The 27,717-nt window shown below is 41.4% G+C and overlaps 2 protein-coding genes across 3 annotated transcripts in view; both read right to left on the reverse strand.

The window, feature by feature from the left end:
* The window catches only part of LOC308091468 (membrane-associated guanylate kinase, WW and PDZ domain-containing protein 2-like), a 99,186-nt gene extending 89,217 nt beyond the window's left edge, over nt 1–9,969 (reverse strand). For both annotated transcript variants that reach the window (XM_080437093.1, XM_080437092.1), the window contains exon 1: nt 9,486–9,969. In XM_080437093.1, the coding sequence (XP_080293219.1) occupies nt 9,486–9,786 (301 nt within the window). In that variant the 5' untranslated portion in view covers nt 9,787–9,969. The remainder of the gene's footprint in view (nt 1–9,485) is intronic.
* Nucleotides 9,970–15,822: 5,853 nt separating this feature from the next.
* On the reverse strand, nt 15,823–27,017 carry LOC308091873 (guanine nucleotide-binding protein G(i) subunit alpha-1). The gene is made up of 9 exons (XM_080437614.1): nt 26,447–27,017; nt 21,974–22,016; nt 20,576–20,717; nt 19,346–19,503; nt 18,927–19,055; nt 18,209–18,338; nt 17,938–18,091; nt 17,533–17,724; nt 15,823–17,225 (listed from the first exon to the last, which is right to left on the reverse strand). Exons 1-8 carry the CDS (start codon nt 26,562–26,564, stop codon nt 17,534–17,536), a joined length of 1,065 nt encoding a protein of 354 aa, XP_080293740.1. The 5' UTR covers nt 26,565–27,017; the 3' UTR covers nt 15,823–17,225; nt 17,533.
* Between the last annotated feature and the right edge of the window lie 700 nt (nt 27,018–27,717).

The raw sequence follows: 27,717 nt of genomic DNA on the forward strand, positions 1-27,717 counted from the left end.
TGATCATTTCACTCTGAGAGTGTACAAATGCATCCGTACGGGTCCATTTGGTTATTGCTAAGGGTACAAATGGATAAATTAGAATGATTTTACTGTGTGTAGCTTTTATAATCCTTCTCTTTTAGATCTCATGCCCACGGAGAAACCAGCAGCATCAGATTAGCACTCCTGGCTAATCTAACGGTACGTCAGTGAAAGGAACCCATCGGCTGCCTATTGAGTTGCGTGTCATGCGTGTGTGAATAAGCACCTATGACACAGGGATGATGGGCTGCTGGGTGGGCGGGAGGTTGAGGCTCCTTTGTTTCAGTGCAGACCTGCTTCTCTGTTCACAAGAAGGACAGCTAAGCCCGTTATCTATGTCTTATAGATTGGAGGAAATGTCTGTGAACGCATGCACACACCGAGTAAAATCCTCAGTGTGTGTGCGCATGCAAGTATATGCAAATGTGTGCTTTATTCCATCCCCCTGAGACACACACACACACACACACACACACACACACACACACACACACACACACACACACACACACACACACCCCAATGACATTCAGTTAGACTTTCTACAGATACCATGATGAGCCACGTGTCCTGGCTCCTTCCAGCCAGGGAAGGTGAAAGATGGCTAATGATAAGTCTCCTCTGTGACAGTCACACTGTCTGCCCTCCCACCTGCAGTCTGAACCAGACCCAGGTGAGGACACAGGGACAGGAGGACTGGCATACCGTAGTCTGGAATTCACTGTGTGAAGATATACCCACATGCACCGAAAGATGTTAATCTTTGTTAATTGCGTGTTAATTGCTTTAGACAGCCTTCTAGGAGCAATAACAAGCACCTACTTAGACGCATTTAGGCACATTGCAGACTCACACAAACGTGCCCATCGAGAGAGACAGTAGGAGACCACACACACATTCATTGACACTTTCCACAATGACCACACACATGAATGCATACACTTACACACTTTCCTGTCTTTGTCACTCTCTCACACACACACACACACACACACACACACACACACACACTACACACACACACACACACACACACACACACACACACACACACACACACACACACACACACACACACACACACACACACACACACACACACACACACACACACACACACACACACACACACACACACACACACACGTTTTTTTTATCACAGGCAGATGTATTGTATTACAATAGCAGCATCCTTGACATTGTCATGTGAAATATTGCTGTTCCCTAACACAACCTCAAATTATATAGTCACATTGCCATAGTGATCTATCACTAAAAGGTTGGTGTTGTTATCCTGAGGAGAACAGCTTTGGGATCCTGACTCATTCCTGACTTCTGAAAATAATAATAATAAACTTTATTTATATAGCACTTTTTAAGAACAGAGTCACAAAGTGCTTGACAGAAGAATCCACAATACAAAGAAGAATCCACAACACAGAGATAAAAAATAATACATCACAATAACAAGAAATAATGGCACACATTGAAATTAAAATTAAAATTCGGAGTGCTGGGGGTTGAAAGTAGCTTTATAAAAGGTGAGTTTTCAGAAGGGATTTAAAACAGGGCAGAGATTCAGCAAGCCTTATCTCCTCCGGCAAGGCACTCCAAAGTGTCGGGGCTCTAAAAGCAAAGGCACGTTCACCTTTTGTTTTCAAGTGGCCCTTTGGAACCTTCAGCAGTGCTTTGTCCGAAGATCTGAGTCTGCAGGGTGGCGCATAAGGGTCGAATAAATCCGAAATGTAGGAAGGTGCGAGACCAAATCTGGCCTTGCAGGTGATGAGTAAATGTTTTTAATCAATTCTAAAAGAAATGGGCAACCAATGCAAGGAAGCTAGAATGGGTGTTATGTGATCAAACTTTCTGGAGCCAGTTAAAAACAGCACAGCTGCATTCTGAAGCATTCTGAAGCAGTGAATCGATTTTTTGGAGAGGCAGGAATAGAGGGAATTACAGTAGTCTAGGCGTGAATAGATAAATGCAATGGAGGAAAAAAATGACAACAGCACCTTTGTGGATAACTAAATGCTCCCCCATCTAAATCTACAATTCAATCACTTCCTCATGTTACAGGTCACCGCTTGGGTGGTATCAGGTTATTATGGTATATCAGGGTATAGAAATCCTGAAGGTATGATTTTTAATACTGTAAAGAAAATCGGACTCTCCTAGATGGAATAATAAAGATAACGCCATATCACTTTTATCTTCAGATTACTTCTACAAAAACTGTTTATCAAAAATACAGACGATTTTAGATATTAAATCATGAAAATATAGCCACACATGTGTCGGGTGGAAAACTTCAAATTCAAAAATAGCTAAAGTAGCAGATCTATAAGCTCAAAACGCGTCGATTCGTGCCGCGTTTCGAGCTTGTGGATCTGCTACTTTTTATGTTTTTGACGCTGTAGGATGATCAAGTACGCATTAATTTACGAAAAAACACAAACAGTTTGAATATGGAGATAGGAGATTTCTGCCCGATAGCAACGATATATAATCTTATCTTGAGATGACTTCTTCCAACTACAAAAGCAATTTATTATCATATATATTCAACTGCTAGTCTGTCACCACCACCCGCACATCATTTCCACTTAGCCCACTGATGTGGCGGTATCCCCCACAGCAACCACTTTTAGCGGGTCCTCTCCAGCAAGGTATTCTGAATCTATGTAAGAATGTCTTTCTTATCTATTAATCATTCCATGGGGCATAAGTATTTAAACTCAGCAAGACTTATCTAAGTAGGCTAATTGCATATTAGAAACACAGCATTGTAGGCTAGACAATGCGATAAATGCAACAATGCCTTCAACAGCACAGCTTTTATGTTTTTTGGCTTGTTTTTTGCTTATACAAATAAATACATCATATACTGTGTATAGCCGGGTGAAATGTTAGGAAGGTATGAAAGTCATCATTATTATAAGAGTAGTATTGTGCAATATTTATGATAGTTCAAGGTCAAAACGTAATATGTGCAATATGAAGGTTTCATTGACACTTTCAACTACCGACCAGTATAATCCTCACTCTTTAAAATCTGCTCACCCGCCCTCCCATACCCATTGTTCCCTCTACTGTCTACGGCTTTTTCAACGCAAGATGCCAAAATTTAACTACACATTACCACGATGTGTATATATACGATATATACACACACACACACACACACACACGCACGCGCACGCGCACGCGCACGCGCACACGCGCACACGCGCACGCACACACACACACACACACACACACACACACACACACACACACACACACACACACACACACACACACAAATACATATACACTATGTACAAACTGTAATGAACTATTTATTAAACTGCCTACTGTACTTCTTCACTTGACATAACGAGAACCAGCTGGTAGTACTGTAGCTAATTTGGGGTGTTGGGTGCATATGAATGTTTTTGATAGATAAGGGATGGTGAGCCAGGGGAAGGTGTCACAGGGGAGAATAACAGCTAGCTTGTTCTTATCATAATTCCACTTGTGTATCATATATTGCACAATGATTGACTGACATTATGAAAACACTTTGAAAAATAAAGTTACTATTTTAAGTGACTAGTAAACCAATAATTTATCTGACACATACAGTCACTTTCTAATTTGCATACATTCATATCAAACACAAGACGCAATCATATTCATAAATGCACAGGCTCAACACACAACACCATCACTATATTTCACAATCTGGCATATAAATAAACTGTAGTCACGCCATAGCCCCAATCCAAGATACTCTCAGAAGCACAGTGTCCGTGGTGAACAGAATTAGGTATACTGACCTAATTCACTTAACTGGACCTAGATATTTGGCCATTGGCTGGCTAAGCTCAAGTTTGATCCTCAGAGCGTGGCTTCAGCAGCTTGTAGCCTAAATAAAAATCAGCTACGGCTCCGTCTCTGACGGAACTCATCTCTTACACAGTTATTAATACCAGAAGCACAGAGAGAATGTTATGTGCTAATTCTTCAAGCCTGTCATCAACAAAGCGACAAGAGATGAGATGAAGGTTCCCTCCTCTCCCAGTACTCCCCTCCGTAGTGGAACAGACGTCAAAGAGGATTCTGCACAACGCCCCTTATTCGTTGCAGGGGGGAAAGGTTTATATACTAGCAGTAATGGGGCTAAAGCTGCACATGGATGACCTATCATATGATGCCGCAAGGCAAAGTCTTTAATATGTATGGAGTGGCCGGCTTTTGAATGGCCCTAAATGTACAATATGCTTCTGAACTTTCTGCTCATCTGGATTCCCCCCTAAAGCAGACCCCCCTAAAGAGAGACTTTATATTAGATTTTCACAAATCTGATGGAAAGTTACAGTATATGGGGAGAATTCATATTTTACTAAAGCAGTAATCACTTTCTGCCGAGACCCTATTTAAAGTTGTATTAGTAAATAGAGAGCTAATTGGCCTGGCCTACCTATAGAGGTAAAGTGCTACACAGTCAGAAGAGCCAGCTGTCCACCATGTGCTGAATGTATATCTTCTGATGTGCATTGTGACTTCAAGCTGGGTATATATTTATTTGTTGTCATTATGCAATCCATGGAGAGCCTTATATTCTAGCATGCCACAGAAACCAACCAACCGCTGGTCCATTAGCATTGTTCATAAATCCTCTAATAGGTGCTTTATTACCAACAGCCATCAAACATGAGTGAAACGTGACTTGCAAGTAAACAATTTATAATTATGAACGAATTCTTCGTCTTCTCCTCCTTCACAACACCCTAAAGTATGGGTCTTCAACAGGGGGTCCGGGATCCCTAGGGGTCCTCGGAGTTGCAACAGGGGGGCCACCACATTTTCTTTTTTTTACACAAACCACTTGAACATTGCAGAAAATAGAAGATCTACAACGCTTCGCACTGCAACGCATTGTGAGCTTGTAGATCTGCTATTTTTGGCAATTAACTTTGGTGTAGAGGGAAAAAAGAGCAGAACAAGTACAGAGCCAAAGGTCAAGTTTTCTAAGTATTGAGTTTGAGGGTTTAAGTGGTTAAAGGAGTAGTTCACCCAAAAAATTACTTATTTTCTATCAATTACACACCCCATGAAGCCTTGAATCCATGGATTCTTTTTTGTTTTTGTCGCATTGCTAAGCTAATAATTTGATTCCCGTCTCCTACCGGTTAATGTATCCGGTAGGAGACACAAAGTAGATTATTGTGTCTCCTACCGGATATACACCCGATCATCAAATTCTTGGCTTAGGAATGCCACAAAAACAAAAAATAATCCATGAATTCAAGGCTTCATGGCGTGTGCAATTGATAGAAAATAAGTAATTTTTTTGGGTGAACTCCTCCTTTAAATGTCTGAAAATAAACTTTAACATAAACCCAAAATAGATCATGTGTAAACAAACAAACAACAAAACACTAATTTACTAAACACTGCTGATACTGCTGTCAAACTAGCTGTCAAGCTATCTATAAAAAAAAAGTTTAATCTGCAACACAGTTTTACACTTCATCTCTCTCTTAGGTGTCCTTGGCCTTTAAAACATTGAAGACCCCTGCTTGAATGAGAAATGTAATTGAAAGTGTCAGAAAACAAAAGCAGCAGTGTGTGGGGGATGACATGTTTTTGCAATGTCCCAACGTTGAATCAACTTCAACACACAAGGCAATTTTGATATAGGATCAACTGAAATGAAGTGTGGTATTTTTCATTTATTGGCTACAGCCAATGAATGGTTCCCTTAAAATGTACAGTACATTCATTAGCTACAAGTCCATTCCCACATTCCCATCCGTCTGGGCTATGGGACCGCGGCTACAGATCCCATAGAACCAGGGCATTGCATCCATCCATTCCAGACTGACTCCACTACCTGCATATGCCAATATCAGTGCCCATGTGCAAGTTCAGATTGATAGGTCAACCCACTGAGGACAAAAATGGAGGACAGATGGCCTGATAGTTTTGTTCATTTTATAGTAGGATATTGTTCATTGCATTTGAATTAGTAAAACAATGGCATACTGTATCATGACAAAAAAAAGCTCTAGGAAGTCACAGCTGTATTCCTTCATAAATAATTTGGGACACAAGTTTCTGGCTCTATTAGGATGTCAGAAGAACAAATGATATTGATGATGAAGATAACAACGATTCACAACCTCGAAGATTCCCCTCTGCCCCAGTGTGTATTGTGTGATTGTTTTCGATTGTGCATGCACGCACACACCAATTCATGCATATTCACACTCTTTCTCTTGCACACTGTGCTAACACCTCTTGGCGCTGTGATCTTCATAACACTTTATATATCTCCCTCAATGATCCAAGCAGCCTTGTCACTTCACGCCTGCTTGCTGTTAATATACTGGTGGGACGAGGAACTGAACCCAATCAAGAGATCTTTATCAAATAATTACAAAGAAATGCACAGTACAAATATATATATATTTTTTTATATCCTGTCTTTAGGATATAGTCTCAAAGAGAGTAATACAGTTTTTTTATTGGTATGTAGTTGAAATAACTATTACAATTATTGCAAACCAATATTGTAAGAGTAAAATATAAATGTTATGTTGCTATTGAGAAGAATCAGTCCATCTATAAATCATGCAGATACTAACAGTGAGTGGAAGCCTTTTCCTGAAGGTGTTTGTTTTGCAATGTTTTCATTACATAGTTTATTTAGTTTATTTAGTTGAAAAGAAACACACAACACAATGAACAGACCGAGGCACAGAAACCGAACAACAGTCCACTTGCGATGCACTACAATGACTACATTCAAGCCACACTTGTCTTTTGGCAACAGTCCATACTAGAAACATTATTAAACCTGGGTCGGTGGTGCTGTAAATAAACCATTATATTCCATTGGCTAGCTGTATGTGTGCATACAGCATATCTGCACCACCAGACCTTTCACTAAATTTTCCTGTCTACTTCTTTTATGACTTTCAATCATTGGGCGTGCAGGTGTATATGCCCTGTGTGTGAGAAAGGGAATGTGTCCCGGAGCCAGTGATCAGGACAGGGTGAGTGTATGAAGGTCTCCCATGTCATTAGCTGGAGGTCAGGGCAGAGAGGGATGGTGACCCTGTTCCAGAGGTACGGCTGACAGCACAGTATCGGAATACCACCCTGACAGTCCTAGCTCCTCATCATCAGAGTCATACACCCTTTAGGGAGGGAGAGACAGGGGCTTCTACCTGACTGAGCATAGCCCATTACAGACTCCCTCTCCATACCACTTTATATTTCCATCTCTCTGTCTGTGACTGTAATTGTGTAGGTGGACATGTTATGTGCCCAAACGGACCGTCCAGCTCCTATTTGCCTCTCTGTAGCCTGCTAGCTGAGTGACTGGACTCCTTCTAGATGATTCCTCAGTGGGGCCGTGTGTCTGCAAGCTGTCTGCAAGCACACAAGCCATAAATATGCTCCACTCTCCACTCTGCGGAAGTGGAATAACAATATTACAGCGAGAGAGTGACAGTGAGTGAGAGAAAGAGACAGTGAGTGTGAAAAGGCAAGACGAAGAGAGAGAGAGAAAGAGGGAGGGGGAGGTAGAGTGAAAAGAGAAAAGGGACAACAGAAGTGTGCTCAAGAGGGCCGTTCAGTTAAAAGGAATAAAGGATGCTCTTTGTAAAGGCCACAAGCCCAAACCCTCATGATACATAGCTAGCCTCATGTTTAAATGGATAGGAGTGAATTGTGTGTGTGTGTGTGTGTGTGTGTGTGTGTGTGTGTGTGTGTGTGTGTGTGTGTGTGTGTGTGTGTGTGTGTGTGTGTGTGTGTGTGTGTGTGTGTGTGTGTGTGTGTGTGTGTGTGTGTGTGTGTGTGTGTGTGTGTGCGCGTGTGTGTGTGAGAGAGAGAGAGATAGAGAGATAGAGAGGAAGGCAGGGAGGGATGGAGGGAGGGAGGGAGGGAGTGTCAAAGAGGAGAGAGGGTCAGTCAACATCTAAGCTACATCCACATTAGCATTTAACCCGTATGTCATCACAAGGCCATACTAATACATTCACGGTGTATCCACCCCACCAGCAGCCAAACCAAACACTGTTGTGGTCAAACCAAGAGTGCAAAGACAATTCTCTCTGAGCGAAATGATCAGTCAGCTCGGGAAACAATAACAAAAAATAGCTTTAGTCTTCCACTTTGTGTCAGAGAAACAGCATAATATGTTTATGCTTTATAGAATGTATCATGAATGTTTGAAAATATATAAATGCACCAAAGTTGAAGAGAAAATTGTATTGAATATTTTGGACTATCATATATTATGTATGATTTGGTGTAGCATATATAGGCAACTTGAGGCAAGTAATCATTATATAATCAATTACATTATGCAGAAATAAGCATTCAGAGTTATTATGGCTTAAACACACAAGAAATCAGCGTCAGACATTGTGAATAGCACTAGTATCTCAACCACTATTTTTCCACCCAGTGTCCCTGTCCTACTGTCTGCATTTATAATTGGTGACAGAAGCAGGTCACTCAGTCAACTGTGCTGCTCTCCACTATTACAGTGTTTCCCAACCAGGGGGTGTTTGAGGTAAAACATGTACAAAATCGTAAATAAATAAATCCTGTAACTTGAACAACATGGCTAACTCCCACATGCATCATCTTTGTGGAAGTACAGTAATAACAACATTGTTAAGTGTGTGTGTGTGTGTGTGTGTGTGTGTGTGTGTGTGTGTGTGTGTGTGTGTGTGTGTGTGTGTGTGTGTGTGTGTGGTCGACATGAATTGATGTTTTACTGAGTTGAGTCATCACAACTTAAGACTTAAGTGCTAAAGCTAATTACATTCTACCATGGTATAATAACAACTACAACTGATCCAACTCATATTAACCCCCCCCCGCCCCTGTCTGATATAGTAAGAGACAGAGTTGGCCTGCCTGCTGGCTAGGCTAGGCTGAGCCGTTCAGTTGCCCAGACTACAGAGGGGGAAGAAAACAGCCTCAGGAGTAATTAATGAAATAATCCATGTCCCCTGACCGAAATCACGGAAAAACCGCAGGCCATGGCACCTCGCCTAACGGACACACCCCCTCGGGGCGGGCGGACCGTAGTGGCACAGACACAACCAGCTACATTGTGATAAACAGACGGTGATATGATTTCTAACCTTATGGACTCACTCGATCGTTTTCACGCTGCGCGCGTCGTTTTTTCCCAGTTCCACAAATCATTTGCCCGCGTGATCGGATTTCACCCACGAACAATTAATAAATAGATGTCACCAAAGGCTCTGTTGTTCAGTATATAAACATAACATATAGCATGATGTCGATACTATTTCTCCCTTTAAATAGTGCAAACTGTGTGACTTCTCTCTATGCAAATCACATTTGTGCACCAACAACACAGCTGGACGGCATACAAACAAACACATTACTCCCCTCCTCCTCCGCTTGGTAGTGCTGTGTAGTCAACTCACCTTGTTTGACACATTTGAAGCGGACCGGGTCTTTACAATGCTTGATCACGGCCAGCACGTCTCGGGTGGTGAGTCCGGCCACTGGCATGTCGTTGACTTCCAACAGCAGCTCATCCTGGGACAGCTTGCCGCTCTGGATGGCCCCTTTACCCCCCTGTTTCACCTCCCCGAAGTGGGGGAACTGCCCGTTCTCCGCGCCCCCCTTGAGCTCGAACCCCAGCTCGCCTTCTTTGCCCCTGCTCACGACTGCTTCGTGGACTTTGTTGGTCCAGTGGTTCTTCTTTTTTAGGCTCTTAGACATCGTCGGGCGAGTGATCACCGCAGGCTGGCCATTCAGTAGCCTATCGTCTGTCTCATGATCCTGCCTTTCGAGACACTCGGGTCCTCCTCGCCGCCACCAGCAGCTCAAAGCGACGGTAGCTCCTCCATCACCGCCGCACGGTAGACATGGTATCCGTTCGGAAAGCAGCGCGATCGGGGAAGGGGGCTGCAGCACAGCACGGTAGAGAAAATGTACACTGTCACACACAGACGCAAGAGACAGATACTAGCGAATGACCCGGATGTGAAGTCTGAAGGAGGGGAGAGATGAATGGTTCGGGTTCGGAGGAAAGGATGGAGAGAGGAGGAGGGGACATAAAAACAGGAGTGCTTTGCATTGCTCCCACTAGTATTGCCAGGGGCGCATTTTTTATCTTAAAGTGATCACAACTTGTGCTTTCTTTGTAAATGCACTTAAATGTAACGAACGTAGTAAGACATATTTAGAACTAGATAAAGTGCTCCTCGGAGCACAGGTCTCCGCCAGGTCAGGTAGGTTATTGTGGGCCAGCAATGTGGGGAATTCGCCAATCAGGATGGAATATGAAAATTCAGATGGATCCGGATTCCGTCTTGATCACTTGACTAAAAAGATAATGTGTACCGATTTGCGTCATGTTTGGGCAAAATTTTTAGGATATAAAAAAAAAGTTTTGCAAAAATTGGCCTCCTGGTGGCGCTATATTAGGGCCAATATTAAAGGGTGTCATTTTTTGTTTCTCAGCGTAGTGCGAATGTGCGTGCAAAGTTTCATTGCAGTCAGATGCTGTGTTCATGATTTGTGGCATTTTGTTAAAAAACGGGCCACTACTGCAAACTTAAGATGTCAATCTTATCTTAGCCAATCAGGATGGAATATGAAAAATCTAACAAATCCATCTTGATCACATGACATAACAATAGAGATCATGTGTACCGATTTGTGTGAAATTTGGATACAATCTGAAGAAAACATTTGTTTTACATAAGTCAGTCTCCTGGTGGCGTTATAAAAGACAGATGTGAAAAATGCAGGGCAAAGGTTTTTCCTTGGCCTCTAGGAGTGCGCATACAAAGTTTTACACAGATTGGTGCAGTTATAGGTAAAAAACACGAATCGGCCTGTTATAGCGCCACCATGAGGCTGATTTAAACATTTTCAAGTGGCATTTCTTCTCGGCCTAGTAGGAATTTGTGTGCAAAATTTCACAGAAATCGCATGCTGCGTTCATGACTTGAGGCATTTTGTTCAAAACGGAACACTCTTGAAAACTTTGGAAGCCAATCTTAGCCAATCAGGATGTAATTTGGAGCAGAGGTTCTGCTCTGGCATCCAGAGAGTGTGCACAGTTTTGCTGCGAACGGCCCAACAGTGCCGGAGATTAGCTGGTCACACACACGCACACGCACGCACACACACACACACACACACACACACACACACACACACACACACACACACACACACACACACACACACACACACACACACACACACACACACGCTAACGGATGGACGGAGGGACGGACAGGGTGCAAAACACTTTTGGCCTGGCAGAGAAAATGAAGTATATTTTAGGTTTTGTTTTGTTTTAGTCTGTCTTCTGAATGCTGACCAAGTGTTACATAGTCATAGTAGCCAATATGTGCATTATAGGCTACTTTAAGATAGGCTACACGCATGTGAAACGTCATTCTAAAGACTAAAAGACCTATGTGTCTGTGATGTTTTGCACCTACATAGGTAAATCTACCTACATAATCCTCCTATATAGGATATCAGCTTTAAATTCACTCACTATTACATAATTTTCAAAATGACATAAATCCAAGCTCAACCAAAAAAGACAAATCTTTTTGTTGTCATTACTTTTTCATGGCACCTTATAGTTTTTCCAAGTGGCTGGAGTGAAGTCTCATTCAATATTTAACAAGTCAAGACATACTCCATCTAAATCTACGAAGAATGACATGCCCACAACCCCTTTTTACTGCCACTCTCAACAGAAAGTGTGTGTGTGTGTGTGTGTGTGTGTGTGTGTGTGTGTGTGTGTGTGTGTGTGTGTGTGTGTGTGTGTGTGTGTGTGTGTGTGTGTGTGTGTGTGTGTGCGCGCGTGTGCGCGTGTGTGCGTGCGTGCGTGCGTGTGTGTGTGTACACACTGAATACTGTACCAGAGAGTACATGACTACTGTATCCTATCATAGGGTCATGTAGTGTACGCTAGAAGTTATGTGTTCTCCCAAACAACATTACTACGGTTTCTCTTTGTAAATAATTCATGAATACGGATGGGTCCTGTTCTCACGTCACTCTATAACTCATCTCTTTTACTAAATAGGTCATATAGGTTCTAACAGAAGTAGTTAATGCTAAACCTAATCAGATAATGTACCAGAGAGGAACCACACCGGAGAGACGATCTCTTTAATCCAGAAAATTGGCTGGATTAAGATATGATTCATAACCCCACAGGGTTTCTATCCAGGCCTCTGCTGTTGGCACGTCAGACTGATGTCTCAAGAGGCAAGCCAGGGCTGCTTTTAGGTATATATTTAGTTAAAAGCAAGTGGTGTTTATTAAGTAAATTAATAGTTTAACTTTACAGTAAATTCTGGAGTGCTAATTTGACCCTTTATATAACATCTCTCTGTATTTGTCTCTGTGCTTCTGATCATTTGGGATCTTTCTTTTGAGGATGGAAGTAGCCAATAACAAGAAAGCTACAGTAGCTGCTATCAAAGCTTTGTGCTGGAGCATCTTCAAAAAAGAAAATGCTAAATTTGGAGTCACTTTAAACACCTCATCTTTTTGTCATTGTTTGAAAGAATCAGAGCAGCCATGCCTCTCATCAGTTCTTTGGTACACAGTAAAATCCTCAGTGTTAATGTATCCATTTGTAACTCAGAGAGTGTGCAAATGCAACCAAATGGATACATTTACAAATGGTTACATTTGTCAGAGTGAAATGAACACAGAGGACTGTACTGTGTATAGCCATAAACAGTTCTTTCAGACAGCATGAGGGAGAGCTGTTCAGACCCTATCCCTTCAGTGTTGTTTGTGGTGAGTGTCACTGCAGCGTAGGGGGCTTCTACAATAATTTCAGGCTTGTTTCCCCCCTGAAAGCTGGGTGCTCCACGAGTTACGATCAACCCATCTTGCCATGTCTTCATATTTCAATACAAATGTTTAAACTTAAATTTTACATGAAGCACTACCCTCTCTTTTTTAACGCAGTCATTCAAATATTGCCAGATGGTGTGTGTGTGTGTGTGTGTGTGTGTGTGTGTGTGTGTGTGTGTGTGTGTGTGTGTGTGTGTGTGTGTGTGTGTGTGTGTGTGTGTGTGTGTGTGTGTGTGTGTGTGAGAGAGAGAGAGAGAGAGAGAGAGAGAGAGAGAGAGAGAGAGAGAGAGAGAGAGAGAGAGAGAGAGAGAGAGAGAGAGAGAGAGAGGGGGGGGCTGTCAACAACATGAGGCAAAAATACAATAACATGAGTCATACAGTGTCCTCAGAGAGGGAGTTTTCAGCTTGCTGCCTGCCTCATTGACTCGGGGCTGTTGGAGGAAATGCTTGGGCACAGTGGGAGTGGTGGGGTCAGCCTCATCACTATGTGCACAGCAGGGTGCTGTTTAGCACTCTGTACTGATTTCTTTTTCATTTTGTTCACCTGGGCTTTACGTATGGACACTGTCCAACACTTATCAATGTTGAGACGTCGGCCTGGTGTGTCGGGGGCTTTAGTGGAAACAAGCCGTCGATTGAAACACAAGTATCATATTTCATCCAAGAAGACAGCAGTGTTTGGAAGACAAATTAGATGAGATGGAATCTCATTAGACCTCGCTACTGTCAATTAAATCCTGTGTGTGCTATAATAGATTGGTGCAAGGGAAATGAAATTTAGACATGCACAAATGCATGGGTGGGTGCACTAATACACACACACACACACACACACACACACACACACACACACACACACACACACACACACACACACACACACACACACACACACACACACACACACACACACACACACAATCTAAAAGTTAATTAGATCTGTATCTGATGACTGCAACTTAACAGCATATTATCACAACAACATCTAATTATGAACTGAAAGTTTAGATGATAGTCATATCTGGCTTAGACCACAAGCACAACATTACAATAGAATCATGCACATAAACACAAAACTTCTATACTTTCAATTTCCCAGGATACACATTTCATGTGGATACGTAACAATCTATTAATCAACACATCAACAACAATGTTTTAAATCGCTCCCACATATCGTGTCCTTGTGAGTCTGATTGTAATATTCCGTGTTGCTTCGGTCATCCACAGTAAGTTCATGTCAGTTGTGTGGTGATTCAACATCTTCATCATCATGATTTAACATAATCATCATCCTTTCTCCTCATATCCACAGTGTCTGATCTCCCTGTGAGGGCTTTGGGGATTAGATAAATGACTGCACAGTTAGCTTTAAAATCACACAATGCATCCTAAAATAGTGTCCTCTCAGCTAATGTCTAATCAGTGTGTTTTGGCAGTGATGGCTTAGCTGAGAGTGCAAGACAGAAGCTCTTGCTCTGGTATTCATATGACTCACTTATGGATGGTTAGTCACAACCAGTTTGGTGGGCTGCTTCCAATAAAATAAAGTCTGGAATTTTGACAGTTCAAATAACCCTGTTGGAATTGTATATAACTGTTGATAAATCATTCTCTAATCATTCATCTAATCTTATAAAAGCTATGGGAACCCCTATGAGTACAAATATTCTAATAAATATTAGAGCTACAACAGTGGCCGGATTTCTTGGCTATTCTTATGGGTGGATTTCCTGACCATATGATTCAGTTTTGGCCTTAATCCATATAAATTTCACTCCCAGCTTCTCCAAAGGATGTTAAGGGGAGACACATTTTACCCATTTTATCACACAGTAGCCTACTTCTGTAAGATGTGGCATATAGTTTTGCCTCAATGATAGGGTCTGTGCAAATAAAGAGGCCCAAAATGAATTCTATATATACTGCTAAAACTCAAATGCATAATGTTAATGTGTAACTAATCAAGGTTTATTTCCTATTATTTCCTATTTTTCAAGATTAGCTTAAACAAATTACACCCACTTACATGAACCAGAGTGCTAAAAGGGTGACTTTCTTTTAGCTGCTTGGCTTGGTAAGGACCTGGTCATGAAATCAATCACCATCAGCACAGGATGTATTCCATAACCTGTCAGAGTACTGTTGAATCCGGACTTCTGAGATGCTTTGTTAAGAACTCAAAATGACCTGCACATGTATCACAGCTAAAAATGAAACCATTTATGCTCCGGAAATTCCCTGCCATTGTGAAACTTCCAGGCATTGTAAAGGTCTGACTGACTAGCCAATCAATTAAAGTGTACAGAGGCTGTTTCAGGTTTGACTTGATACTGAACTTGTTTGATCTCAACTGAATGCTAAATCTGTCAAATTAAATACTGTTATCTATAGGAGCATAATTGATCCATTTTGTATTGTATTAACCAAGGATGAGACAAAAACAGATGCCCTACCCATTTCCATATAATTTAATGTGTATTGATCAGTGGACAAATCCAATTGTCTGGATAGCAGAAAATCACCTTTTCACTCAAGTTCAAATCAATACAACATGCTGTATGGGAATATTTATGTTAATCATTATTATAAACACATTTACAGCCGAGGGCTTCATGTTCAATATTTGCAATACATTTTTGTATCCAGTAGGGGGAGGTAAAGTATTTAGATTTGCACATTGCAGGTAACCAAGTTTCTAGTTACTTCCTTGCCCTCATATACATTTTTCTCTGCTTAATTTATAAAACACCAAACAATATGAGAAAGACATGTATAGATGTCATCAGATGAGTTATAGGCTGGCAAAATGATCATAACTGATGATTTACTATAATTGTGTTATTATCAGTTTCTTGCATAATAGTAATACACTTTTGCATAATAAAACAAAAGACACCAGAAACATTTTTTGTAAAGGATGCCATGGCTTTACCATAGCAGCTTTTATTAGCAAAATAATGGAAATTAGTCCTTCACCGTCCCCATCCAAAGGAAACGTAAGGCTGGGGCTTTTTTGGAGGGGGGGGGGGGCATATGTAACCTGAAACCATCAAAAAACAAACATAACAGTGCATGTCAACACCAATCACCCATTGATCTATGCACTGTACCGAGATATGTGGTCCTAATCTCTGCAACAACACTATAACCATCATCCTCATTATAATTTTAAAAGCTTCTCTTAGGTCATAATTTGGAATAGCAATGTTGTTGGTCAATAAAAACACCAACATGCACACAGTAATATGAGAGAGAACAGCCTTTTTGGTCACATTAAAAAGAAATGTAGAGAGTAGAGTCCCTTTGATTTATATTGTCTACACTGACATATACACACATACATTACATACATGCCAAACACTCTCACAGGCCACACCCATGTCAAGGCACTCACCCAAAGCACATACACACAGCCACACATCCTGAAAGGCTTGAACACAGGTAACCTTCAGAGAATATCAAGCCTGGGATATATTAAGTTACACACCTAGAAGCTCACAACGCTTCACGGTGCGACGCGTTGCAAGCTTGTAGATTGGCTATTTTCGGTGGCCGAAACTATGTGCAACCAAGTATCCATCAGGCATCAGAGTGAGTTGGTCTATAGTGATCCACTTGGTCTTGCTTGATTCGTCCACAGAGGCAAAAAAAATGAAATCTGGTATGTTGACTTTAACATGGAAATTTCTATGGACTTGGCGCTGGGGGTAGGTTTATTGAGAACATCTACAGTAGACCTTATAGCTGGGACAACAGAAAATGAGACACTGCAACTAAGGCATGCAAGGCACAAGTACCTACAAACAAAACAAAAGATGGTCCATCTCTTTCAAAAAGAAAAAGGCAGAAAAATGCATCCAACGCCCCCCTTTTCATATATATATATATATAAAAAAAAGCAAAAATAAAATAACTGGTGAAACAAAAAAATGTTTTTAAAAACAGTGAAACAAAAATGTTTTTAAAAACAGTGAAAAATCCCCAGCCATAGTGACAGTTGTACAAATATTTTACACATTTTGTTTTCCTACACAGCATCTTAAAACCATTATACCCGATTTATACTTCATTGCGTGCGGGTGTCACGTACCAAAATAGCTTATATACAAGCTCACAACACGTCCGCACTGTGAGCTTGTATATCGGCTATTTTCAGGGCGCAATACCCGTTTGCAACATATAACTCGGGCTTTAGAGATCCACATAAGTTAATAAGAAGTTAAAAGTGACATTCTCAACAGTGTCCATGATGATCTCCCTCTGGTCACAGAATTCCCTTGGAAAAAGTCACAGCAAGCTGCCCACCAAAGTGCCTGAGTGGAAAGAAAGGAAATTACAAAATCATGATTAGAAATTGGGGGAGAGGTGGGATCAGAGGTTTGAAACTTGCTTTAGATCAGTTAATTCAAGCTAGTCTAGCTGAAAATAGTCGCTGGAGATTGATTTCAGAACTAAATTCAAATGTCCATGAATTACCATCACAATGATTTTTAGAAGAAAAAAATAAAAGGCCATTGATGGAAAAATGGTTGATTATGTACAAAATACTGTATGGTTGAAGCTGTGAAAAAACTATGACAAAAATGATGCTGGCATTGTCCTTTAAACAGGCCGTCTTACCCTAAAAGAGGCCACAGTCTTTCAGGTTGTTCTTGATGATGACGTCAGTGACGGCGTCAAACACAAACTGCACGTTCTTGGTGTCGGTGGCGCAAGTGAAGTGGGTGTAGATCTCCTTGGTGTCCTTCCTCTTGTTCAGGTCCTCGAATTGACATTGGATGTAGGCCGCTGCTTCCTCATATGTGTTAGAGCCTGACGGGGAGCGATGGGAGGGGAGAAGTAATGACAAGGGCATGAGAAACAAAGACAAGCAGGTGATGGAAATGCTATGCATCTGCATCTCGGGTGTTGCTTAACAACAACTGAAAACACACTTGTCTGGGGCTCATGGACTGACATTTGCATAGCTTATATAACTACTACACCTACATACAAGTGCACCTTTAATAAAAGTCTTCCACCCACCTGCATACTCTGGGAAGCAGATAGTGAGTGGACTCTTCTTGATCTTCTCTTCAAACAGGTCTTTCTTGTTGAGGAAGAGGATGATGGAGGTCTCGGTGAACCACTTGTTGTTGCAGATGGAGTCAAAGAGTTTCATGCTCTCGTGCATTCGGTTCTGACAGAGAGGAAGACATTATGGCGAATGAGCATGGAATTGACACAAAGTGGCATTCAGCACCCTGACACGGAGAGAAAAACCAATGAGGACATGCAAGGAAGGGACTTGACACACCATCTCCTCATCCTCAGCCAGCACCAGGTCGTAGTCACTTAGAGCCACGCAGAAGATGATGGCGGTGACACCCTCGAAACAGTGGATCCACTTCTTCCTCTCAGATCTCTGTCCACCAACATCAAACATCCTACAAAAAAATATAGCATTCTTTATTTTTTACAGATTTAGATAGTTATTGTGGAAAGACACGCATACCAAATGTTCAGCCACCCTCTCATACCTCAAAACCTCCTGAAACTGCATATTACCAGCCCTCCACTAAAATGTGACCTGTCCAAACTTGACCCTTAGGAGTTATTTGAAATACTAGACTAGGCCCGTTGGGAAACGGCCTACCGTTGTACCCATATGTCTGTACAAGTTCCTTGAATGCCCATATATGGATATATGTTTCTGTCCCTTTTATGCCCATATGTGGATATCTCCATCTGTCTGTCCTTGTCCCTATTATGCCCATATATGGAGATCCCGGATATCATCAGTATATGCCCATGTATGCGTGTATCGGTCGGCCCGGCAGTTCCTGACAACCGGAATTCCATATAGGCTTATATATGGGCCTCGGATTCTTGGCGACACACACAGCGAACTAAAGTCGTCCGAGTTATGGGTGTCTTAATTTAGATACAGTTTTTAGAAATCATTTCATGTTTGAGATAAACAGGTTTGCAGTGCATAAAAGCCCAGGTCTGGTCACTACAGCAGCAGTACTCACTTGAAATGCAGGTCCTTAAAGGTGAAATGTGTCTCCACGATGCCAGTAGTCTTCACCCTGGTTCTGAGCACATCCTGTTGGGTGGGCACATAGGCCCCATTGGCTATCCGATCCAAGTCGTTCAGATAACTTTGGGGAAAGAAAGGTAAATGGAAGGAAGGGATGGCCAGAGCAGCAAAATGCCATGGAAAAGGGAAAAAGATGAAAGGCAATATGTTAGGCATCTTTACTAAGGTTCTTGTAAAGAAATGTAAGACTTAAATGTCCTCCATGTTATACTTATATCTTTATTAAATTAAATGATACTTCAAAATTAAACAATTTAAAGGGGTAGCAACACAGTCAGGAGTGATCTGTGATTTGAGAACCAAATGGCCCAGCACTAATTCCTGGTACAAGCTAAAGTTTGTGTGACTCACTATGCAGCAGAGTCATTGAGCTGGTACTCTCGGGAGCGACTGAAGCAGGCCTGCACCCCTCCGTCCTTCCAAAGGCGCTGGATGACCCCGGCCAGCTCGCTTGTCATGAAGCCCTCCTCTGCCGAGCCGGCCAGCACAAACAGCTGACGGGCATCATCCTGAGGATGACAGGTCATCTCCAGTGAACACTCTTTCTTACCAAAATCTCACAAATGGTACTTTTCCATTGCATAAAACCAACTCGGTTTTCCTACAGGTAAAAGCAAAGGGTACTTTTTGGTATCACCTCCATCAAGGTTCCAAGTGAGCTCTGGAGATACCAAAAGGTGCTGGATATTAGGAAGACTAGGAAAAAAATTGTTGAAAATTGCTAAGACACTATGACTAATCAACAAAAAAAAACATGCTTTATACCTAGATAGTTGAAATGAATAAAACCCGTAAATAATTTGCAATAAGTATATTGTGCATGTTAATATTAATTTGCGATGACAATACATTTTCGGTACTGTACATTGTGCAGCCCTAATGTGAAAACACTGCCGACTACCGACTGGTCTGAGAATCGTCACACAACAGGCTCCCCTATACTGCATGGAATCTCCTGAATGGAAAATTAATTAATATTGAGCAACTGCATGGCCTATTTCTTGCCAGAAATGTTATCAGACACTGTTTTTTTGTTAAACTGTATAGAGATAGTTTCCAGAGAGCATTGGCGTGAAATGTATCATAGTTTAGCACTCTCCTATGCAGAGGGCCAGATGTCACTGTGATCACCAGCTACACAGAGGGGATCAAATCTGCAGTGGAAAACTAAGCTATTTGCGTAGGTTGAATGCAATGAAAAAGAGCCAAACCAAGCATACACATCAATCCACCTGATCTGAATCATTTAGTGAAGATGATGCAAGGACTTGCATCACAAGTTGTGGCAATACATTTACATTCAATTGGTGTCTGCGGTAAATCAAAGTCCTGCTCATAATAGGTTGTACTTTGAATGAATTGTATTGCATTTGCATATTCTCAATATTATAAAGCACTCTGAGCTTCATTCTAGTTATGAAAGGAGCTATATAAATTCAGTGTATTAAATAAAGGCTTATCACTATTACTATGGAATTAGAATATTGTTTTCCATGCTCATGCGTAGAAGAATACCCTATAAAGTTATTGATGCTTGATATGTACCAAGATCTGTGTAAAATGTCAACTTTCTTCACTCACCGCCCTAGCTGCATCAGAAAAGTCGATCTTGAGGCGTCCCATGGCTCTGATGATGGCAATAATGGACTGGATGGTGTTGCTGTAGACCACAGCCTTGTACTGCTTACACTCCTCCTCTGAGTAGCCAGCTTCATGAATGATCCTGACAAGATGGGATGAAAGAAGCACCATAAGCAGCTGATTCCATTAGTTCCATCATCAGTTTATAAAGACAGTAAAAGTATTGTGATAAGTGTGTATTCTGTGTTATTTATCAGTTTGTCAGTATCAAATAGAAAAAGTGCAATATGTACGGCACGCAATAATGAACAATGTTGTCTTGACATGGGAAAATATAATAAACAACTAGGCAGAGGTGATGAACTTCACGAGGAGTATATTTTTGTGCTTATACCATGGCCACATACCAAGAAGAAAGGTAGAGCCTGTGTTACTATGTTTTCACTTTCATTATTGAAAATATTAATAGCAAAAATACCCCCAAAAAGTCTAGCTAACTCCTTTCTAGTCAAACAAATGGCTGCTATGTTTTATTGTCTCCGCCAGGCCGAAAGGCATGGCGAGAGAGTATGTTTTCGCCCCTGTCCGTCCGTCTGTGTGTCCTGTCTGTGTGTTACCAGCTAATCTCTGGCACCGTTGGCCCGGTCGCTCCGAAACTGTGCACACACACTCCCTGGATGCCAATTCAGAACCTCTGCCCCAATTTTTTCACATGGGCTTGTTATAGCGCCACCAGGAGGCCGATTTGTGCAAAACCCTTTTTTTTAACATTACTCCTACAGATTTTATCCAAACGTCATGCAAATCGGTACACAGCATCTCTATAGTCATGTGATCAACACAAATCTGTCAGACTTCCCATATTCCATCCTCATTGCCTATGGTTGGCTTCTAAAGTTTGCAGGATTGGTCCGTTTTGAACAAAAAGCCTCAAACTATGCACGCAGCTTGCGATTTCCGTGAATTTTGACACGCACATTCCCACTAGGCCGAGGAAGAAATGCCACCCTTTTCACATTGGCCTGTTATAGCGCCACCAGCAGTCTAATTTAAAAAAACACATTTTTGGAACAAAATGCCTCAAATCATGAATGCAGTGTCTGATTGCCGTGAAAGACCTAAGAATAAATGGCACCCTTTTCACATTGGCCTATTATAGCGCCACCAGGAGGCCACAATAACGTACCTGACCTGGCGGAGACCTGTGCTCCGAGGAGCACTTTTTCTAGTTATTGATGTTATGGTTGCAGTTTAATATATCATGAGCAATGATTTAACAGTGATTAAAATAATTGACTGGGGATGTTTGTGTGAGGTGTCATAACACAATTTTTAACGTACATCTGCCAGGGAATATGGTATAATTAACCACAAGTTAGAAAAAGACACTAAACTTACTTCATCTGTTTAACAATAGTACTCTTCCCAGATTCTCCAGCACCTTAAAACAAAAGGGAGATGGAACACAGAGACAAATGTTAATGACGAGACGGTATTCCACCTTTTAAGACTACATAGTACTTTAAGTAACATTAATCCATCTACTAGGGATGCACGATATTGATCCCACTTAAGCAGGAAAATTACACTGATTGACAACATTTTATGATAAAGAAAATAATTGATGGTATATTCAACTATAATTAATCATTTAAAAGCTCTTTTGTCATACACACATAAGATGCAGTATCAACATAACTTATTCATCAGTATAATCTCTTAGAACCAGCAATGCACAATCACATCGACAAAAAGCTACCAACCAATCACTGAAAATCAATATAAGAAAATAATAACCCCTTCACTCTAAGTGTTTTGTTGTTCTTTCACCAGCCCAGGGAAGGCAGTCAAAGAAAGTGGTCCATTGAGTGGGGGATAAAGTCAAAGTAAGAAGGGAGGGGGATTGTGCTGGGCAAGTTTATTGCGTGTCAATTAATTGGGGTTAGGTGAATGGTGTCTGCTGCAGTGTATCCTACCGCCCTGGCATGGTAATAATTATTGTTGCCATTTGTGGGTCTTGAAGATTAGGCTCTGGTTCAGTTAAATTGGGATAGCTTGCCATCAGAATCCTTTACGCTCAGAATATCCTCATGCTCTATAAAACCTGGTCAATTCAGCATTACACCATCTACATGGAGTATATCTGCAGCAGCTCTTCTCCCTGTGGTAGCACCATTCATCTGACCACAGGTACGGTCACACATGCACGACTGAAACAGACAATTCCCGTTCACTTCTAGTCCTAAGTCTACAGTATGTGAGTGAAGGGGTGAAGCAAGTTGTGACTCGTTGACCCATCACGTGCCGTTGACGGCGCAACGGTTTGATGCAGTTGCATGTATTGGCAAATGGCTACTCACCTTCAGTCGGGCATGTGTGACCATAGTCTGTAAAGCTGCCTAGCTTCTGCTGCCTATAACAACGCTGCCACTTATTGCCAGATGCACCATGAGATCTGCACCCACGGGAATACTCGTAGTGAAGTGCTAAAATAGTGACCTGGGTTTAGGTCAAGCTACCTTCACCCTGAAGCAATGATGATTATAATCATTGCTGACCTGCAGAGAACTAAAGCACTTTTCCCCAATTAAGGCAGTTTATTCATGCTTTTTTTCAGAGTATGTGATCTGCAGTCGTGGTTGCAGTCCCATAGCCCAGATGGATGGTGGGTGAAAATGATGGGTATGGACTAGTTAATATTATGAATGTTTTAATCCACTGCATATTAGATTTGATGCTAGGTTATCAATGAAGGCAGCATAGGTAGCTGCCTAACGGTAACGGCAAAATTAGCTTAGTCTTAGCGCGACAGGATTAATCAACTGGATCCTCCTGTCAATGAGATTATATACAGCTTAAGCAGGCTACTAACCCACACTAACTGGCTCAGCTCAGAATTGTCAAATGCATCTCACAAAGACAGTGTGATTTCTGTGAGATCCGTATTGCAGAATATTAAATATGAGTGCTAGTAGCTTTACTAGGCTAGCCAACAATTGTAAGATTTATCTTGTACAGATCTACACACAGCATTCATCATGTCTATATTATCCAGAAAGTACTGCTATGGTACCCACTACCCAGTCTACCACATACTGCTCCAGCTTCCTCTGAGACAGCAGTGTTTTCACCTGAGCACACAACATTTTAATTACCTTCCCAACACTGGGACCTCTGCATCCCCAGTGACAGAACTGTTTGCCAATTCACAATCCCAAATGACAAAACAGAGGCGTGCACCACAGACGCACAGCTAATGTCATTGCAGACCTCATATCTAATGTACATTTCATTTGAAAAGAATCTATACTTGCACCTCAAGGAGCTGTTGAGATAGAAGAGCCAAACGGGTGCCAATGACGGAGGGATGAAACAAAGTGTGTGCATGTGTGAATGGGGGGGGGGGGGGGGGGGGCTGATTGATGTTCAAGTTTGTCAGCAGAGCTGTGGCCCTAGTAAGCCTGCACATTTTCCTCAGACCATATGATTGAAACCTTTCTTTCAGGAAAATCCATATTATGGGACAGACACCTCTCTGGAGGACAATGAACATTGTCGCTTTCTCTTCTTTTATTTAGGTTAATCGTATCTAAAAGAGCAGATATCTTTTTGTAGCATGTGTGCAGTACACCTTAATCTTTGGCGACACTCCCACTCAAAATATCCATATGAAGATAAATGTCATCTGTGGATTACTGCATTAATGCAGACAACCCCTGCTGAATCTGTGGCAGGGCCGACACTGCAATAAGCACATGCAGCTAAGCAGTGTCTCTCACACAGACAAGCAAAAACTAGCACATTATCTTGATATTTATTAGAAATTTATAAGCATTCACAGGCATAATATCCCCACCTGAGACTAATTTCATTTTACCTTCTTCAGCTATGGATATGGCAAAAATACTTGCTCTGTGCAGGTGCTTGTGGGAGAGAAAAAACAACAACTATGAAAATTCAAATAAGGCCCATCTCAAATGACGCATATACACCCAGAGACTGACTGCTGGGACAGCAGCACACATTGTTCACCAGTGTGGCCACATGTCCATAACAGACTGGTACAACAGGGTCAGAATGTCAGTGCTGGAGCCAACTGAGACAAGGTCATGCCAGAAAGATGTGGCCTGCTCCTGCAACAGGTCTCGCTGAGTTGAATGACGTGAGATTAGTACACGCCCAAAACAGACAGCCAGTTTGTTTGGTTAAATCACTGCCCTGGCTGTGTGTGTTCTGTGTATGTAGTTGGCAACATTGCTCGTAACGTTAAGTAAGGCTGCACAGGTTGCCATGCAACGCCTTGCCCAGATGAGATACCAGCAGACGGCATCAATCTAACGATGAGTCAAAGAAATAAAAACAAAACAAATCCCAAGAAATAGGTGTCAACTGTTTCTCAGAATGCTCACCGACCTGTGAAAAGACAAAATACCATTCCGGGCTATAAAACAGGATCAAAAACACTGCTGTTTCATATAAACACATTGGATTGCAGCACTCCCAGTCACATTATGACAGTATTCATTTATTCTACAGGGTTTGTAGATCTGTATGTACGAATCCAGGCTTCAATTTAGCCAAAGTAGTCTCCCATCACCTGGTAAGTTCAGTGTATTTTGCAGATACGTTTCAGATTAGAGCATTTTAAAAAGTAGGGTTAGGACTTAAAAGGTCAACCCTAGGGTTACATTCACATACATTCTTAAAATAGTTTTATTTGTAGATGGAACATCAAAATATAGGTATTTTTGACTTCAATGTTTGCAAACATTACCAATGGCAAAACCAACTACAAACCTATGCAGCCCCAAAATAAGGCAAATAGCCTACAGCAAAAAAAATGACATTTATCTGTCGTCTCTCAGAACTGAGTCAACCACCTAGCCTAGACAAAAAGAGAATTAAAACATGCCCCCACTTTATTTATTTTAGGTGAGCGGCTAGTTAAGTAGCTACCCATTTGTTGACGTCTGTATCATTGATTGGGGCCATACTTGCTTCCCTGTGGCAGCGCTAAGGCTAACATACAAACCGAAAAACATTACTAAAACTGCCGTCAAATCGTCTTCCTGGGTGGTTAATTTGAGACATCCATTAGTTGGTACTACAATGGTTGATGTACTACCAACTAAATAGTTCATAAGGATTAAATAGTTTGAGGGCGAGAATAAAACTGCTTGTGACTAAAGACTGGAGACCAGCGCCACAACTTTTCATTGAACCACCACCCATTCCAATAATCAATCCATAAAGGTCTCTCCAACCTGTTGGACATAAAGCTTTATGTATTAGCGGGATGTTAAAATTGACACGGTCTCAGGCCTGACACCCTCATCACATTGACAAATGTTTAGTAAAGCGGTCCATTTGCTGGAACCGTTGGTCAGTTAGCTAACGTTAGTTAGCTCCCAACGCAGTGTTGCCATATGTAGTGAGAGAAATAAGCAGACCAGGTCTAGGAAAACAAGCCCAAAAAGAAGCAACTAATAGGCCACATGACTTGAGCACTTTAAATCAGCTATGCATTGGCTATTTTCAAAAACTCTTGAAATAAATAAAATGTCGAATATTTGGAAATTGGAATATTCTTCAGAAACATTTTAACACAAATGCTCCCTGGGCGGCACAAATCATTTATGAAAATATTTGAGAACCACTGGTTTATAAAATATTTACAAAATGTAGAGCAAGTACACGTTAGAAGAAAAAAAACGCAACCACCCATTATTTTTTAGAAGCAACTTTACAGAAAAAGAAGCCCAAAGTCGCTTATAATAAGCCGACATGGCAACACTGCTCCAACGGCTCCAACGGTTCCAGCAAATAGACCGGGCCCCCCATCCATCCCGACCCTCATCACATCCATCTCACCCAGGAGCAGCAGCTTCACCTCCCGGGCAGCCTTTTCTCCATCGTCCCGTAGATTCCTGTCGATCATCTTGCTGCGCTCCTGTGCAGCCTTGTCGTCCGTGCTCAGCGTGCACCCCATCTTCTTTTAGCTCAAGAAGACCCAAATCGCGACGTAAAAAAAACGGAACAAAACTAAATTACAGATGATGTGTATAAAGTTCTCCACACACACAGTGCAACTACGTGCAAACACTAGTACTACCGGGCTGCTAGCATGGAGGAGGACGGGAGGAGGCAGCACGGTCTACACACACTACACTCAAACACGCCCAAACCTCGTCGTTTGTTCCGCGAGTCACTTTTTTTTTTTTTACTCTGCGACAAAAATTCGACCCTTAATTCTTCGTATCCGAGTTGGTATCTTCACACAGGTTCTGACGGTCAAGTGCTTTGGATCGATCGCCCACCACAACTTCACAAGGACACTGAGATGGACAGTGTCTCCATTAGTAGAAAAGAGCTGTGCTGGTGAACTCGACTCTAGAGGGGGTTTTTTTGGGCCAGTGTTGAAGAGATAGATCATTTCCTGTTCTGTTCTTCACGCATACCTGTTAACTGCGCCTGCGCGGTAACGCAAGTCTTCAGTTCAAACGTTTTACATTTATTTATGTATTAGATGTTTAGTTAGTAAGTTAGTTAGTTATACAAGTGCGCAGTGGTGGAAAATGTACACATTTTTATTTTACTTAAGTTAAAGTATCAATACTGCAATGTAGAAATACTTGGCTAAGTAAAAAGTCCGGAATTAAAAATGTACTTGAGTAAAAGTACAAAAGTATTGGTATCAAAATGCTTTTAAAGTACCAAAAGTAGAAAGTACTCATCATGCAGAATGTCCCATTTACAAGTGTTTGTGTCGCATCGCAAGGCATTGTATATAGGGCTGAAGTGGTTAATGTATGTTTTGTAATAATTATCTAAATCTACAAAGTAACTAGTAACACAAGTTTTCAAATAATTGTAGTGGAGTAAAAGTAGCTACAATATTTTCCTGGAAATACTCCAGTAAAGTCAAAATACCTCAAAATTGTAACTTGAGTAAATGTACTCAGTTACTTTACACGACTGTAAAGTGTGGCTTATACTGTAACATGGTAGGCCCACCACATACTTAGTCTACCAATTATATATGTGCCTCTGTCCAGTGATGGTAACATAATCCCATAGGCCTACTAGTATGAGTTAAGTTTGTGTTATGGTAATATAGTCTGAAACACTAGTTTTGGATTGGA

The sequence above is a fragment of the Gymnoscopelus braueri genome (assembly GCF_963280865.1).
Source record: "Gymnoscopelus braueri genome assembly, chromosome: 9".
NCBI classification, from domain to species: domain Eukaryota; kingdom Metazoa; phylum Chordata; class Actinopteri; order Myctophiformes; family Myctophidae; genus Gymnoscopelus; species Gymnoscopelus braueri.

Excerpts from the sequence above, each read along its gene's own strand:
- LOC308091873 (XM_080437614.1), bottom strand. The coding sequence starts at position 26,564 with ATGGGGTGCACGCTGAGCACGGACGACAAGGCTGCACAGGAGCGCAGC. Across the intron at positions 22,017-26,446 it reads GGTGAAGCTGCTGCTCCTGG|GTGCTGGAGAATCTGGGAAG; the intron begins GTGAGATGGATG and ends TTTTGTTTTAAG. Across the intron at positions 17,725-17,937 it reads CTGCTTCCCAGAGTATGCAG|GCTCTAACACATATGAGGAA; the intron begins GTGGGTGGAAGA and ends GCTCCCCGTCAG.